This window comes from Heliconius melpomene, chromosome 19 (genome assembly GCF_056956725.1).
Source record: "Heliconius melpomene rosina isolate 202511_hmr_F chromosome 19, ASM5695672v1, whole genome shotgun sequence".
Taxonomy (NCBI): domain Eukaryota; kingdom Metazoa; phylum Arthropoda; class Insecta; order Lepidoptera; family Nymphalidae; genus Heliconius; species Heliconius melpomene.
Window position 1 is genome coordinate 14,156,304 of NC_140407.1, and position 18,865 is coordinate 14,175,168.

Sequence of the window (18,865 nt, forward strand, 5' to 3'; positions counted from 1 at the left end):
GCATCCGTCAAATGTGGCGCTGAGTTGGTAATTTATAGGAATTGGGCAATGTGGGTGTTCCATCCGTCTCCAGGATGTCAATGTTTGTCCTTCCTTTTGTGATTTGTGAAAATGTTGGGAATTGTGAAATCATTTGTTGTACACTATTAATAATTGCAAAAGACAAAGCAATAAGGAGAATAGTTAATATGGTTGTGGGGCCCTTCTTGGGCCCCACAACGCCATGCCTTGATGGCGGTAGTGGGTAGAGACCTCTCACTGGCCAGTGTGGTAGGTGCTATGCTGGACTGTGAGTTTAAATAAATGTGTAATTACATTTTAAAGTATTAGTTTGTTATATCTTCAAAATTAGTTTTGACGTTCTTTCCAAATTATTTCAGCTGGGGCAATAGGAAAGAAGAAATCAGAAAAAGAATATAGATTTATCTTTGTCTATTAATTGAAATTACCTATATTCTTTTCAAATCACCGGTCACAGTCAACAATAATACACTTACGATAAATTTACATTAATTAATACTGACAATTATACTGATGGAACTTAGAATCAATTACTTACAAAGTTACAATCGATATACCTACATATGTGGGTAAAATAGATAACCATATATATATTTGTATCTATTGTTTTTTTTTTCTTTTAAGCTTCACGCTGCATCCGCATACAGCAGGGTAGGCAGAGGGAACCTAGTGTTAAGAAATTGTTATCGAAAATTCGGTGGAAAGTCGTCGCTGAGAGGCATTACGGTTTAAGTGGCGAAAATTTTGCCTTGATACCTCATTTTACTCATTCCCCCGAGTGGGAATCGAATCCACAACCCTTGCGTTACAGATTACGGTTTATAAACACAAGCCTTCGGTTTAGTGTCGGGTTCACTAACTACCATATCAACAAAACACTGACAGCAGCGTGCGCAAGCGACTATAATACTAAATTTACTTAAATTAGTGAATTTTACCTAAGAAAACATATAATTAAATGATATATCTATTATCTATTACTAATATGCCTCTGATTTTTAGAATTAAAATCGTTCAAACCGAATAATAGACTTGACCGTTTTAATATACTTATATATTTTTTTTCGATTGTGTAGTATGATGTGGGCCTTATTAGCCTCTACAGCGTCACCGTGTTTTGTGGGAGTCCGAGCTAGAAGAGGTCGGAGGTAGGAGGAGAGGAGGTTATATAATTTGTATAATGAATATTTTGTAAAAAATAAAAACCTTGTTGAATTCAGTAACATGTATCTCGTCCTGTCTATTATGCAAACCACAAAAACAGCAATCTATGTTAATTCCATTATCGTACACACGCATTGTTATGCTAATGTTGTTAAAGGAAATAATGGGCACAGATTTGCGCGGGCGAGCAGGACAAAAAATTAGCCTAGATCAAGTTTATGTCACTCTCACTCTCATTTTTTTTTTTCAGGTTCACCTATATCCCGCAATTAGCAGGGTAGGCAGAGGGAACCTGGGGGCCTAATGTGAAGATACTCTGATCTCATTAAGGCACTTCCATTTCTCATTTACCGACGAATTCTGGAGGTATTGTGTGTTGAGTGGCGAAACTCAACGCCGCACTTTGTCTCGTTACCGGAGCGAGGAAATATTAAATATTTCATTTCCTCGACTAGGAATCGAACCCAAAATCTGTCGCGTTTACGCAGCGCGTAAAGCGCAGTGTAGAAAGAATTCAGCGGGAAGTGGGAAACGGTATTGTCTTAATGGGAACGGAGTGTAAAAAAACATACTATTAACTCCTATGCTAGTGTCAGATGGTCGCTATTAAGGGTGATGTATAAGCTTGGTACGGCGATGGCTTGAGGTGTACTTTATGACACATTTATGGAAAAATCGACTATTTTTTTTTTTATTCCAGAAATATATTTAAATGAAGCTATAAATATACGTAACGTTACGTAAGTTTATGACATACACTTTGTAATTAAGTTGCAATGTTTTCATGTGACTCATTTTATTGTATTAAAATTGTTCTTTTCATTTGTGTTATTAGAATATAATTTAATTGTGTTACTCAATTTGGATATCCGCTGTCGTTTGTTACAAAATAGGTATTCTAATTTATATATTATGTAAATTTATTTCTCATCAAGTACCCATATACCTAGAATATAATAACACAAATATTTAAGAGAAAAAAAGTATTGCATAAGTATGGCATGTAATTGGGGGATTAACAGAAAGATACTTTTATTGGGTTATATACGCCTCATGCCCATAACGCTCGCCTACCGAGGCTTCCGTACCAATTTCAAGAATTATAGGTCAACGGGAAGTTCCTACAACCTATAAAAGTTGATAAATTTTACAACTTGTAATGATTCGTTTCTGTGAAATGCCTATAAATGTTGACTTCTCGCATTTTATTTCTTAATTTGTATCGAAAGTTATCAATTTATGCTAAATTTCAGTTGTAGGTCTACGGGTCCCTGCCCGACTTTGATTACATACTTAAATGCTCGTATCTTGTGATTGTGTTGACTTATAAGTTGCAAGGGACCACTAACTTGATTAATTTCAGCTTGATACCTCCACGCGATCTCGAGATAAATGATCTTGATAGACGGACAAGTGATACGATAAATTCCGTTTTCACCTCTTGAAGTGTTGAAACCTAAAAATAACAAGACTTGTCAATAAATTAAATTTTATTTCTTCAGATGGATTTTGAACCTACAACAACATAATAACATTAATTTATGAAAAAAGTTAGGTTTAATAAAAAAAGCAATTTATTTAATTTCATTTATTGTGCGTTTATCACAATTCAAAAGGTATCACACGAAAATGTCACAGAAAAATTAACAATGGCAAAATGATGCTTCAGTGCGAGCGAAATGGCTAAGCAGTGCATCAGATAACTACACTAATATTACAAAATACTTTAACTATTTTTAAGGCAAGTGTTAAATAAACATTTTCATATCATCAAACAATACATACATTTAAAAATCTGTATTAAAAAAAATATTATTATTCGAACCATATTCAAACCATTACCATGAAAGTAATTTTTAAAGATTTATTTTTCAAATTAAAACAATATGTATTTATTTATAAACTTCTATATAAGTATCTAGTTTCATGTTGTATAGCAGAGTAGGCAGAGGCCACTTTCCACCGAATTTCGCATTGCGTGTTAGGTGGCGTAACTCAACACCGTGCTATGCTTATAGGTATCTATTTATATTTTATCTGAACTTCTATTATAATTGTAAAAAAAATCATAAATTGAAATGTAAAAAAATATTTCAATTTATGACTTTTTTAATAATTAAAATACATTATATTAATTAACATAATTATTGTGTCTTTGTAACAATTACAATTATTTTATAGATACAGCTTTAAGTTTTTCATTATGAAATAATGGATCAATTATTATTGCAATTATGTTGGATATAGTATAGACACTGGAGGCGCAATATTTTTATTTTATATATTATGTTTATATATAATACATATCGTCGGCGTCAATACAGGACCCTCTAATAGCAAAAATACCTTTTTTACAACAAACAGTAACAACTGGCTTAAACATGATGAAAATTTTTAAAGAAAATTACAACATTTTACTGTTGTATTGACCCCGGGTGCTGACAAGATAATTTATCATTACACCACTAGATAGAGATACTTGCACTTCACAAACTATATATTTTTTTTATTTGCGTTTAGACGGTCCTGCACTGACGCCGACGATATTTGTCTCTACTGAAAAGGAATGTACGATAGTTTTCATCAAAAATAAGACAAATATACTAAAATTATAAGCAAAAAGTTCCTTAAAAATAAAAAAAGCATTTATATGGAACTTATGTTACAAACGGGCCGATTAAGGACTATGTTAAACGAAGTGAGCAGAAAGAGTTGAAATGATGAGTTCATTTCAAGGTGATAAGAAAGTTTAAGCTTGACAATCACAACAACTCAGTTTGAGTTGATGGCAATAGAGTATTATTAATATACTCGAATATAATTCATATTCAGATTGCCTGAACTGAAATGACTTTATTAATAAATAAAGAAAAAAACGACAATTTTAAATAGATATTCTCGATTTTAAATTAATCTCTACAAATTATGAAATTAATAATATTAACATTCTATCATTTATTAGAATTATTCAAACCCAAAAGTAAGGGTTTATCTTCATCATCATTACGCCTTTATTATTGTACCACTAATACTTCAATGTAATATGAAAAAAAATCGTATATAATTGTTGAAATATATTGAAAGCTATATTAAAAACGCATTGCACTCATATTAGGCTACTTCTATAATATTGTCATAAAGGTATATAACAAATTAATTACCGAGTCAAATTTAATTAATATTATATGATTTTTTCATCTATGGCATTGTTGGACCATTAAAATGGGACCACAAGCAAACATCAGCTTTCAAATAAAAAAAAAAATATCATCAAAATCGATCCACCGATCCGAAAGTGCACTACAAGTAGTATAGTGTATACCAGAGGTGGATAAATTTTAATTGCAATCGACAATTAAATATTAACAATTGATAATTTGATTGTGCCGAAATCACAATTAACAATCACATATGATATATTCGTTACTGGTATAACTGGTCTTTGAATGGATATTTAGATTTATTTGTTTATATAAAGAAATAACTGATTAAGGTACTGTGTACGCTAGCTGAAAACTATATATGTGCATAAAAATAACCACTTCTATCTAGCAATACTCAAACTAGCTAATAGCGCAGTACGTATACATATTACTTAGAAAATATATATATAAGAAATCAATTTCTATATATTTTCACAAAGTATTTTATGAAAAGCTTACAATTCAAATAATCAATAGGTAATTGAAATACTGTAAAAAAAAAGAAGAATCAAAAGGCCAGAATAACTAGTTCAGAGAAAACGTAACACATTGCAAATATAAGTTTTACAAGTACATTTTATTATAAATAAACACTATATAACTATGTAAGCTTACATGCAGTTTTAATTTATATATTAGACTGGGATCCGGTCGTTGAATCCTGCATATACGAGTTTTCTTAATTAAACCTATATTATTGAATAATACATGATTAGTAGAACAGATTACACCTGGGTTGCCTAGAAGAATCCTGCCGCAATCACCTTTAATTACATTTTTTCGTAACTCGTTTTTGGAGAAAATTGCACCAATACGTTTTTTATATGAATCGCACATCATTTGAAAGATAATCCCATAAGGAATTGGAAAATTAAGGGTTGCCAGCTCTCAGTCTGCCGCAAGTCTAGGGTTGCCTGGTTTAAACATGTCACTAAATGTTAATAATTTGCACTCATGTGTTTTTTTAATGAATTATATATCAAATTAAAGCTTATTTTTTTCTGAACACTATAAAACAGGGTTGCCTGGAAAATTCCTGCCGCAAACAGGGGTTGCCAGCGTTTGAAATATTTTATTCTGGTTCCGTTTGACTATGAGAATAGACGATGAAATGCGCAGTCTGCCTTATGTTTTAAAGTAAAATATTATATAATAGAAGGTCAATCTTAAAATCAATGTTTATTCTAATTGTTCAACTGTTAAATGATGATTTTAATCATATTAAGTACACGCAGAAAACTATTTAAAGATGAAATCATTCTTATTTTTCAAGTAAAATAATAATCCATAATATTGAGTCTTCGCAAAATTTATTTTATAAATAATAATATTTAGTTAAATAAAAGGGTTATTTAAAACAACTAAATTATCTAATTAAGTAAATGTTTACAAATATCGATGTACTATAAGGTATTAATTACAACATGTTTCCTTAATATAATGAGAGGTGACAATTATCGCGGATATTTTTTTTATTAATTAAGAAAATGTGGAAAATTACATTTCAATAAACAATCTCTCTCTCTCTCTCTTCGCCCTCTGCTTGTTTGATTTGACAACGCCGTCCGTATCCGTAGAAAGAACTATGGCGCCCATCTTTTTGGTACGAATATTTACGTTTTTGCAAAGTAAATGAAAACTATTCAACTAATAAAAACTATTAAAAAATATAGATAAAAAATGTCGCTAGCAAGAACTTCTCCGACTATGCTGATAGTTTTTAAGGTATTTAGGTCTGAAAGAATTGTTCTTATAATTATAATAAAGCGTAATCACTCACTAACGTCCCTAACTTAGTATAATCAAAACTGAGGCAACTCCCACGGCCACAATTGTCTACATTTTATTAAACTATATAATATTAAATATTAAAGTATACTTACGTATTAGAAAATAATTAAAAAATACTTCTTTATATTTTTGTGTTAAAACAATGAACTTTTTGTAATACTGTAAATGATAACTGTGCATTGTGTCACTATTTAAAAAAATGTCACTGTATTTAAAATTCATTTTTTGGCGAAACAATAACATAATTTTACACTTTTGGAGAGATTCCTTGTTAAATTCTATCGCATTTTCACTCCTGCCGCACAAAAAACACATCTTCATTTTTGTCAAGTAAAAACGTCTTTACTCCAAAACGAAAGGTAAGTAACTAAGTAATATGCTCAAAAACAACTCATTTGGCCATCTGCACTTTCATTGCATTTAGAAACAATACATCTTCGAAAATAATTTTATTGCATTTGGTTTGCTTTGTATCGCGCCGCAAAATGTTTATCTATAGTAAAAAATAGCCAACTAATTGATATTTGCCGACTCTTGGTCATAAACCGTAAATAGCGTTTATTAGTCGGCATTACTGTCGGATTTTCTTCGAATTTATTTTGCTAACTTAGTTTTGTTTATTATAATTCTATTATATATATTTCTTTCCTATGCAAATTATTAAAAATTGCGTGAGAAAAAAAAAATTGCGGCAAGCCTTGTCAAATCAAACAAGTAGAAGTAGAAGTAGAAGAGAGAGAGTTCATTGAAATGTATTTTTCAATATAATTAATAAAAAAAATATCCGCAATAATGGTCACCCTTCATTTTATTAAGGGAACATGATGTATATGTATATATATTAATAGTTTATAGTAGATCAATATTTGTAAACATTTATTTAACTAGATAATTTAATTGTTTCAAAATGGTAATTTAAATTAATAAATAAATATTAGTATTTAGAAAATAGATTTTGCAAAGACTCAATATTATAGATTCATTATTTTACTTTAAAAATAAGGATGATTTCTTCTGCCCCATGATCTTTAAATAGTTTTCTGCGTGTACTTAATATGATTAAAATCATCATTTAACAGGTGAACAATTAGAATATACATTGATTTTAAGATTGACCTTCTATTATATAATATTTTACTTTAAAACATAAGGCAGACTGCGCATTTCATCGTCTATTCTCATAGTCAAACGGAACCAGAATAAAATATTTCAAACGCTGGCAACCCCTGTTTGCGGCAGGAATTTTCCAGGCAACCCTGTTTTATAGTGTTCAGAAAAAAATAAGCTTTAATTTGATATATAATTCATTAAAAAAACACATGAGTGCAAATTATTAACATTTAGTGACATGTTTAAACCAGGCAACCCTAGACTTGCGGCAGACTGAGAGCTGGCAACCCTTAATTTTCCAATTCCTTATGGGATTATCTTTCAAATGATGTGCGATTCATATAAAAAACGTATTGGTGCAATTTTCTCCAAAAACGAGTTACGAAAAAATGTAATTAAAGGTGATTGCGGCAGGATTCTTCTAGGCAACCCAGGTGTAATCTGTTCTACTAATCATGTATTATTCGTTAATATAGGTTTAATTAAGAAAACTGGTATATGCAGGATTCAACGGCCGGATCCCAGGGTATATGGATATGAAATATTTTCCAAAATAGACTCTAAAATATACTTATAAATTATTTAATAATAATATCCATATAGCCAAAAATCTTTTTAAAAATAATACTTTATTTTTGACATGATTAGTTGAACATAACATACATATTCGTGGCAAAACTTGAAAAAAAATCTGTATTTATTCCTTTTGTTCATCAAAAATAAATTATAATACATAAGTATATTCATTATATTGATTTCTTTTAACAATATGTTAATGTTATTAATTTTATGATACATCATTATATAACATCACTTTGGTCAAACTATTTGAATTGGGATTTGGCTTCCCACTAACATATAAATATGAATTAAAAAATCGAATTGATAGATTTTCTTTCTTTCTTTATCTAAATATGAAAAAAAAAAGATTTGTTATATCATGATTCAAAATAAATTAACTTCTCAGTTCCGTACTCTACGTTCTAATTATTATGATTGCCTAATACTGTCGCTTGAGCATTTAACATTAATTTTCATAGCAAATTTATACCTTTAAAATTTTAAACTGGTAACTTTATTAACCGCAAAAACTATATAATATTATAGTCCGCCAAACGTGTTATGATATTTCATCGTATTTTAGATGAGGATGAGGACGAAAGGGACGCGATGAGAAGTCTCTACCAAAAACAAAAGTACAGTCAAGCGCGACGCAATTTGTGACTGCGTAGTAAGTCACAAATTTCGTATGTAACACAACGTGACACCGATCGTCCGCATATTGAATATTATGCTCGCGACTGTACATGTGAATCTACCTCGTGCCTGTCTTCACACATGTCACAACTCGTTGGGCCGTTTATAAATAAAGCATCAACAGCGTATATTTAAATTTCAACAAGTTATTTGATATGAGAAATATTTTGTATAATTATTTATCATTATCTCAAGATAATTTTATCAAAAATAGCAAATTATGCAATTGCCATATTTGGAATATATTATATACTGACACGCTCGCAGTTTCGCCCGCTATAGCTACATTATTATTTGTTTACTAATCTGAATTATTTTCATGTCTTAATAGTATTATAATTTTATTAAGACTATATTTATACACTGAAAGCTAAAGTTTTAGCAAGTTCAATAATAATGGTATTTTGCTGCATTTAACTCTTGAAACGATTCTTTAAAAACCTGTATAAGCAAAATACAATAAAAGTATAATTGTAATAAATAAATAAAAATATGCATTGCATTATAGGTTTAAATGTAGTTTTCACTATTATCTTTTGGTAAAATTCTATTAACATTTTGTGATTGTTTTATTTCAATTCGTTTCATAAATTGTAAAATTATATCAATTAAAAATATTTTGTATGACAAAATTTGTAGTTCAAGCGGGCAAAGCTGCGAGTGAACGGCGCGAATAACATATTCCAAATCACAAACGCTTTCTACAATACATTTTGCTAGCACGCAACATTTGGCAATAATATACTTAGATAGATCAACAGATAAACACAATTAGTAATTTAGAAATAATCTTATAACTAATTTACATTCCAATACAAAATAGTATGTTTACATTTTTAGGTTAAATAGTAAATAACAAATAATTTAAAAATAACAACAAAATATCAACAAAATATAAATAAAATAAACAAAAAAAATATTTTTTTGTAAAAAAAAGTAATTTTTCGTTTAATATGCGGTGGTATCAGGTACATAAAACAAAATTTGGCGAATTTACCTTTGGCTTTACAAGTATAGTATTTTTTTGGCCAAAAAATTAAGAATAATAATATTTTAAGCAAAGAAAAGAACTTCCATACATAATTGGTAAAATTGAGCCTTTTCTAATAATAATGGTTTGGCAATTTTATTAATTGAAAATGAAACTCTAATTATATTTATCATAACATATAATTTGATTATTCCGGAGAAAAAATTGAAAAAAATACAGACATGTTTACTTTATTGTGATATTTTTTTTTCAGTAGTCTTTAGAATAATCAAATCTATTATAATGACATAGACTTACTTACTGACTTAATTTAAACATAAAAAGAGTAGTTGCCAATGTTTAAAGCTTTAAATTCAAAAGCTTCAAAAGCTTTACATTCAAAAGCAAAAAGGATATTTATTTATCGATATGTAAGTGAGGATAAGGCCGACCATATTCTCTGAACGATTCATTAACTTTATTCAGCTTAAAACACTCATTGCATGTCGAGTGTTGGAACTTAATGCCACGCTTTGTCTCGTTAACAAATCAAAGAAGTGAAAATATTAAGTAATTTATTCCCCCGATTGAGAATCGAACCCACAACGTCGCGTTTACTGTCACACACTGCATGACGACGGCAAAGGCGGCAAAAAAGCGTATAATTAAATTTCAAAGTTCAGAAATTTTATGTGATATATTTGCAATGTTAGGCAATATATAAAATATAGTCAGCCTTAATCACGGTGGATAAGGGTGAATTCACACTATAGTATCAATCACAGTTCGTTCTCGATCCGACCACATATTCTTGTATGAGAAATATTCTTATATTCATGATAGGACCGGAACTTGACCAGAAACGATAGTAAGAATGCTCTCATTGTTTCTCATATAAAAATATTTTAACAGAATGAGATCGGGTCGAGAGAATCATGACCGGCACTATAGTGTGGATCCGGCCTAAATGTTATTGAGTTTTCGTTAAGTAGGTATCCTGTCCCTGAGGTAAGACAATATGGACGCCGTGCCCTTCTCAAGGATTGCGTGTCGAGGTTGACGGAAGCAGTTGCCCATTAATTCTAGTGATCTGAAATGTTAATAAATAATTATATCCTAAAAAAGATTGAGACCAGTCGTGGTGCAAGGGCACAACTGTACTGTAAATGTGCTGTGGGTTTGGTTCCTAGTCGGAGTAATTAGTTTTATTTTAATTTCTTGGCTTTGGTAAGAAATAGAAAGCGCTGCATTGAACCCCGCCACTTAACACGCAATGTTTCAAAATTGGGTGCTTGGACGGTAAGGACGGTATTAGTACTAGTTTTCCTTTGCATACACTTCTGAAAAATATTGTATAACTAATGTTAACTAATTCTACTTTGGTATAACAACAACAATTATTTTTGCATAAACAACAAATATTTTTAAAAAAAGTTAAATAATTGATGAAACCGATGGATAAACACATTCTACCAATATTGTTTTCACTTATTTTACTCATCCATAATTTACACAGCTTGTCCTTTTGAGACCCCCTTTCATGCAACTTCACAGATTTTACAATTGTACACCTAGGAATTACTAAATTTTAACAGAATTTTTTTTTTAAATAAGATGTCGCAAAAGTTATGATTTTTGTTAACGTGTAATCAACGTAATTTTGAAATGAAACCACACGAGAAGCACCAGCTTTCAAATAACCCAGTGAAAAGTTCTGAGCATGAAAAAAATACAGTCGAATTGTGAACCTCCTCCTTTCATTGAAATCGGTTAAAAATAAAAATATTCGTGGAAATTGAAACCACAACCATTGTATGAAAATCAATTAATTGAAATATACAAAAACAGCTTAGCATGATCATGAAGGCTCATCTATACTGTCCGACAGATTTATCCTCTCGACCTACAGTCTATATCTACAGTACGGTCGACGAGTTGTGGCCGCCTATTCACACATTGTTCACTTGGCAAGAAAATAATGAAAAATAAAAAATCTTCGCATCTCCTGCTAATTGTAATCTCCTGGTCACGTCTTGTCGACAGTATTGCACTTGTATTTACCTCAAATGTGTAAAATTGCCAAGTTCCGGTGGCACAGTTATTATGCTGTTGTTGGCCAAGTCGAGTACGGCGAGCCTCTTCAGCTTGGCGAGGGCATCTGATGACACGTTTATTTCCGATATTTGATTCTCCGCTGCCAACAATATTTCTAGGTTCTCCAGTTCGTATACACATCGGGGGATTTTTGTAAATCTAAAAATAATGTGTTTTTAACTATATATATACGCATATGTATATCGACGCCGGAAAGCGATCTTGTCGCATCTCAAAAGAGCCTTCTTTTGAGATATTATATAGTTTTTAGCTTCACGCTGAATCCTGCATAAAGCAGTTGGCAGAGACCGAGGTTGTTGTGCCCATGCACCACTATGGGTCGCATCCAAATTGTTTCTCTTAATATCTCCTACATTGGAGTTTGGGTTTCTAGTAGAGATCTCACTTAGAGATAAATTACTTAAATTACAAATAAAAAATACAAAACGTATCTCCTGAAACATGAAGTTACAAAAAGATTACATACTTATTATTGGATATGACTAGTTCTCTCAAATTCTTCAAATCGCCTAATTCAATGGGCAGATCCAAAAGACTGTTTTTTCCCAGATCTATAAATTGCAAATGCTTGCACAAATTTATTTCTGATGGAACATTCTCGATACAATTAGACGATAGTATTAATTGTGTCAAAGTTTCTTTCACAAAATGGATTCTGGAAAATAAATGATCACATTAAAGTAATTTAATGTTGTCTATATAGAGAAGATATGAGAATTTTTTATGTTTAATAGAACCCAAAACAATGTTTTTTCAATTTCTTATTTGTTTGTCTTAACCTATGTCTATGCTTATCTAAGAAACAATTTATACTATTATGCCTTGGGAAACTTTCCCTTGCATTTTGTGTTAGATTTACTTCAAATTTGAGAACCTATGTCTTAAATTTTTTTTTATGGAAAAGACAAGGCAAACGAAAATATGACTTGACTCACCCACTGGGGACAGCATTCAGTTTATTTTTAGATATATCCACGATATGCACTTCAGCTTCGGCGGCCGCGGAGAATACGTCCTCTGGTACCGTCGTCAGATTTTTAGATGGCACCATTAAAGATTGACTTTTCTTCATTGTGTACCTATAAATTATTATTAAAATAAATAATTACTGAGGATGTCATGGTCCGGTGGCACAAGGGTGTGACTGTAAATGCGACGGTTGTAGGTTCGATTACGACTAGGGGCGTTGAATTCCGCCACTGAATACAATTGTTTCCGAGATTAGGGCATCCGACCAAAAAAATTCTTCAACTTCATAATTTTAGTATAGAACTAGATCCAGGATACAAAAAGCAAGTGTAGGTATACAAAAAACAAAAAAACAACTCATACTTATCAGGCCAATTGTCTTCATTGAGGCGTGCATCGCAAACAACTTCCTCGGTGATACGATCACGCAGGTACTTCATCATGCGATCAGTTCCCCCTTTTATTATGTCCTGGCGTACAAACGATAGCTTGTTTCCTTCCATACTTATACTTTGTAATTGAGACAGTAGTCCAAGGTTCTTTGGTAATCTGAGATGTTTTAGTGGCATATATGTTATTAAAATATCATGTGGTTAGTGATTGATGAATCGTTTTTAATTTTAATAATATCATTTGTTTAGATATCATATTTACGCGAAATAACAAATACACATATTAGGATTGGGATCGGTTCTGGATTCGATTCCCACTATGGGAAATTAAATATTTTCATTTTCTCGCTATGGTAACACTGAGTTCCAACACGCAGTGCTTCAGAATTCAGCGGAAAATGAGGAATGGATGTCTTAATAGGAATGGAGTGTCTTTAGACTAGGTTCCTGGGTTCCCTTTGCCTAAACCGCCCATCTTCTAAACAAGTAAAATGCTATTTAAAAAATATAAGCGAAATACTTTTTAAGAAAACCTATAAAAATGTAATAAAGCTGAATTAGAATCCACGCCTCTTTGTAATTGTCCAAGCGTTCTAACTTAACGTTCTCATCAAGTCACATCATGCTATGTCGAAATTCTTATACGCTTTTTAAAACTTATCTATGTAGGGAGATTTTCACAAATTCCTGCTACCCAAAGATAATTGCTGAAAAATTTACATTCGCCAAGACAGAATGCTATTTATATGTATATTATGTTCTCTAAAAAACTAACTTTAAAATCTAACAGAAATAGCTTCATAATTCAAATACTTACTTATTCAAATTGTTATTAGATAAATCAAATCTCTTAAGTTTCTGCAATAGTGATATGTTTTCAGGCAAGATTTCCAATTTATTGTCTCTTATGTTAAGCACATTCAAGTGTTGCATTTGGTCACAAAACTCTTCTGTTATTTCCTACAAAAATTGATATAAAAGATTACAATAATAAAAATTGGAATAATATATTATCAAGTAAGATAATGCAGATTTATGGTTCTTTACAAACACTTTAATAATATGTATGTTTGTATATATTGACTGGCAAATATATTGAATATTTAAATAAAGCCCTTGTGGTGTAGCAAGACACAATGAATGTATGATGTACATTTTGCAAATACAAATTCTGTCTTTGATGACAATGTCATGAATTCAAGCAGAAAGTGAGAATGAAGTGTCTCCTTATTCAGGGTAAAGTACCTACTCACTCACTCAACAATAACCGACTACTTAAAAAAAAATACACATTTAAAAAAATATATATTAGTACAATCCATAAAAGAATAGCTTACCTTTATAAAGTTATTTGCCAAGTATATTTCTTTCAAAGCTGTACAACCATAGAAATCCGGAAGCTCCCCAATATCATTGTGATTGGCATCCATTATTTCCATTTTTCTTAGCTCACCCAAGGGAGGTAGTTTCTTTAAATTGTTGTGGTTGATGTTTAGCTTTTTTAAGTCTAATAAAAAAGATTGATTATTACTACATTAAGGTTAATAACAAAAATATAATATGCCAGTGCTTAAGAATTTGAAGGTTGCGGGTGCCATTCTCAATCAGGAGTGTTTTTCTTCATTTCCTTTTTCTGGTAAGAAGACAATTCATGGCGATAATTTCTGCCATTAAACATAATATCTTGAAAATTGGGCAGTATACAAGGAAATCAATGTATTAATATTAGGTTCTCTCTGCCTACCCTGGATATGGAAAACATACATAAACCTATATGGAAAACAGTATGAAGCTACAGCAAAAAAAATTTATTTAAAACATTTCATATTTTATAAACCTACCTCTTAAATTAACAATGTCTGGAGGCAACTCAGCCAATTCATTATGGGATAAACTGAGCTCTACTAAGCGTACCAAATAGCCCATTCCAGGTGGTAGTACTGACAATTTATTATGCGACAAATCCTGTATTTCAAATATAACTATATATTATACCTGTATTATAATAATCATTAATTTAAACATAAAATATAATATTTTAATAATGTCGAATTATGTATAAACTATTTAACTTACCAAAAATGTCAACATCACTAAATCACCAAACTCAGGTTCAATGTTCTTGAGCATATTATGTGAAATACTAAGCCATCTCAATTCTATTAATTTATAAAACTCTTTTGGAAGCTTTTCCAGTTTGTTATGATCTAAGCTTAGGTTAGATAAATAATTTACTTCACCAATTTCAGGGGGGAGATCTTTTAAAGCATTATCATGTAACTGCAAATAATTAAAACATATTAACACATTCATTTACAAATAATTAACATAAGTAAATCTCAAAAATTCAAATTTATACCTTTAATGTCACTAGTTCCTGAAGGAACTTAATATTTGGTGAAATAGTTTTAATGACATTAGAACTAAGATCCAACATTTTCAATGGTTCAGCATTCCACCAGTTATTGCGATTACTTCGTGAAAAGTCCACATCTTTCGATTCGTCCAAAACCAGTTCGTTTATTTTCCATACGTTTTCAGGCACTAATCATGAAATAAATTAAATATTTTTACTTCATTTAAAAATAAGACAATTTCACTAATTATGAAATGAAGTGCGAAAAAAAATGCTTGTATATTTATTACTCACCTGTTCCTAGACCCCTGTTACATAAGCTTAATTGTCCTGTTCTTTTAGCTGATTTGATCAAACCAAGGGATAGTTCATTTTCGTCTGCCTTTTTATCTTGAAGGTGAAAAACTGATTTATTAGATATTTTTATTCTTGATTTAGTAGGTGTAGTACTTTTACGAGACATTGTTTGATAAAAGTATTAATAAATAATTAAATTAACATTATACTTTGCAGATAAGGCCTATCGTCTAATACTAAAGTTCATTTAAAAATTAGCAAATATAAACATCACAGAGTAGCATATTTACTGGATATCGATAAGGAAACCCCATTCGATATTTTTTCTACAAGACATCGAACGATACGCTATTTTAATTAATTAATTAATTTATTTATTATATGTGTGATTTTTTAACAAAAACAAATATCCATTTGCTTACAACTTATATTTTAAGATTACAATGTATAGTGATATTTATTAGAAAGAAAATAAACACCATTCAATGTATGGAAAATATTACGACTGGTGTCGAGTGACGAGTCTGGACTGTCGAGCAAAATATCGAGAAAAGTTATCCCTATCGCATATTTTTAACATTGTGTTGTATACCTACATATTTCATATTTCATTAAATATTCTTAATTATTATATAATAGGGTATTCCTATAATTACAATCTCAATGTCTTTTTTCGGTCAAACTGTCAATTTTTATTTGTAAAATATGTTTTACCTATTCTAAAGTTTATTATAACGTCTATAAAATATAATTTATTTATCTAAAATAAAATTCTTAATATACTAAGGAATTATGACCAAAATTTATGAACATTATCGGACTTTACCCTACGCTCGTTAAACAAGCCAACCCCAGCTTATTTCCCTTGCTGTAATAATTAAAGAAAAACGATGAATATATTGCATGTATTTCATGAGTCATAAGTAGATACATACTAGGTGACTTTGACTGATCAAAATGGGGGTTTAGATACGAGAGAAATATGTATAAAATGTCGTGTATTTTTTTATAACTCTTTTGTAACAATAAATGTAAAAATAATTAATAAGTATTCAGTAAATTTTGTAAATTGTAACATTTATTTCTTAGCTTAACGATTATATTTTGAAGATAAATTTGCCTGAGCACAGGTCGTAATGGGAATCTATTATTAAAACAGATTACTTACCTCTTGAAATAATTCTGTTATCTGCGTTTTCATTTTGTAAAAAATGTGCTTGTTTAATCATAACTTAAATATAACAAAGATGCCATGAATTATATCATGTCTATTGCAAATTTTCTAATAATTTAAGATAAGCTATTTTTAAAACTAAACGAATAGGAAATAATCTTGATTACCAATGGTCCTTAATATGTCAAAGTAATGTCATTTATAAGTTTTAGTTAACATTTACTTACATTTGAGCTAACCAGCATTAATTCTTAAATATAGATAGATAATTTAAGAGTTTGTGAGTTGCGCTTATAACTTATGTTTAAATTTTTAAGTTTTAACTTTTTAGTTTCACGCTTTACTGGCAATTAGCAGAATGGCAGAGGAAGCCTAGTGTTAAGACACTCCGAACTCCGAAATTTCCGCTGAATTCTGGAGTAATTGCGTGTTGAGTGGCGGAACTCAACGCTGCGGTTTGATCGACACCAGAGGAAAAAAATATTATTATTTCATTTCTACGAGTGGTTTCCACTGCGCTAGGATTGGCCTCACCTAATTTCAATTACAACACGTAGACGTAGTTTCGATTGACTATTATTAGCAATCGTCATAGTAATTCCATAGCATTTTGATAATCATTATCAAAATGGTACAAATTTTTCCACCTGGAGGCCAGTCGTGGCGTAGGAGCACTAGTGTGTAAAAACTATAAACGTGACTGATTGTAGGTTTGATCCCCACTCCAGAAAATGTAATTTTTATTTAAATTCATATTTTCATTTTTCGTCGGAATGTAGGGAGCGGAATGACTTAACACTAGGTTCTCTCTACCTACCCTGCTGTGTGCGGAATACAGCGTGACCTGAATTAATTTGTTTTATATTTGTTACTAACTTTTTAAAGGTAAATCGTTAAACAACCGTATTAAAACTATGCAAATATATTCGGCAACTTTTTATTCTTGTCCGGCGCAAAAGCTAATGGTTTGAACGACGTTGTGATGTGAAATGTCATGGAAATAATGTCCTGACGTCTTCTCCGTTCCCTTATAAAAGAGCCTTTCTAAGAAATGTACTCAAACACAAGGAGGAAAGCATTAGACAAAGAGTGTATATTAGTTTTGTTTCAAAATAAAATAATACACAATGTGGCTAAGTGGGCACAGTCGTAGTGTGTTCTTGTTAACGTGGGTACTATTTAGTTTGACCATATGTTGTGCACAAGCCCAGTCGAATTCTCGTTGTAAGCTTAAGCGGTATACTCATAAAGCTGTGCAAACTGATCTTAACGGTCAACGCTGTTGGGATGACGTCAAAATAAAATCGTGCTGGGGGTATTGCTTGTCTTATGAGGTACGTACTAGTTATTTTTTTTAAAGTGTAATTCACACCTCTTCGACTTGAATGTTATCCGAAAGCCATGGATTCATCATAGCAATCAATTTTTTAATCAACCTATATTTCTAGACTGCCCACTGGCAATTTCCATATAAAGAATCTTTTCATCCGGTCTGCGTGCACGGCGAGAGGAAGCATGCATCAGTTAAGCTAAGATTTTGTGATCCTGATGTGGAGCCTGGGACCGAATTATATCACTTTGTTGAAGCTGTAAATTGCAAATGTCAGGTATATCGTAATTTTATACTGTTTAATATAAATAAAAGTGATATATAAATTTCTGAATAGTTTTTTAATCATCTCTTCTTATTTTAGGTTTGTTCTTCTGAAGATACTAGCTGCGAGTGGCTACCACCCGATTATTCTTTACTTGGTGACCAATTGGTGAGGGACCAGTTAGACGATGTAGAATAGGTTCCTAAATGGTATCTAGGAACATATGCTCTATAGAGGTATCTCTCTACAATGATATGGAATGTTAATCTGCATAACGTTATTTCGTCTAGAATAAAAATAGTTGCAAGTCACATTTTTAAATAGTACAATAAATTTTTGTGTTAAAAATTTGTTTTATTTATATGTATATGTAAATTATATTCAGAAAGTTTGTCGTCGATTTAACTATTCTCCATCTTATACACATTATAAGCTCATTATAATAAAAAAA

At 30.8% G+C, this 18,865-nt stretch overlaps 2 protein-coding genes across 4 annotated transcripts; one reads left to right on the forward strand and one right to left on the reverse strand.

Moving 5' to 3' along the window:
- Positions 1-2,758: 2,758 nt before the first annotated feature.
- Positions 2,759-17,001, reverse strand: LOC146528961 (leucine-rich repeat-containing protein 40-like). 3 transcript variants are annotated; one of them, XM_085202810.1, is made up of 12 exons: positions 16,814-17,001; positions 15,643-15,738; positions 15,352-15,536; positions 15,069-15,272; positions 14,834-14,957; positions 14,330-14,499; positions 13,810-13,952; positions 12,964-13,149; positions 12,567-12,710; positions 12,098-12,286; positions 11,578-11,769; positions 2,759-10,606 (listed from the first exon to the last, which is right to left on the reverse strand). In XM_085202810.1, the coding sequence occupies exons 1-12, from the start codon at positions 16,872-16,874 to the stop codon at positions 10,501-10,503; spliced, it is 1,800 nt and encodes a 599-aa protein (XP_085058936.1). In that variant the 5' UTR covers positions 16,875-17,001; the 3' UTR covers positions 2,759-10,500. The 3 variants fall into 3 exon arrangements, with proteins under 3 accessions (XP_085058936.1, XP_085058935.1, XP_085058937.1); XM_085202809.1 differs by lacking the exon at positions 16,814-17,001 and having other exon boundaries at positions 15,643-15,903; XM_085202811.1 differs by lacking the exon at positions 16,814-17,001 and having other exon boundaries at positions 15,352-15,565; positions 15,643-15,780.
- A 1-nt stretch (position 17,002) lies between these two features.
- Gpb5 (Glycoprotein hormone beta 5) lies at positions 17,003-18,774 on the forward strand. The gene is made up of 4 exons (XM_085202812.1): positions 17,003-17,099; positions 17,705-18,153; positions 18,268-18,426; positions 18,514-18,774. The coding sequence occupies exons 2-4, from the start codon at positions 17,947-17,949 to the stop codon at positions 18,610-18,612; spliced, it is 465 nt and encodes a 154-aa protein (XP_085058938.1). The 5' UTR covers positions 17,003-17,099; positions 17,705-17,946; the 3' UTR covers positions 18,613-18,774.
- Positions 18,775-18,865: the final 91 nt, after the last annotated feature.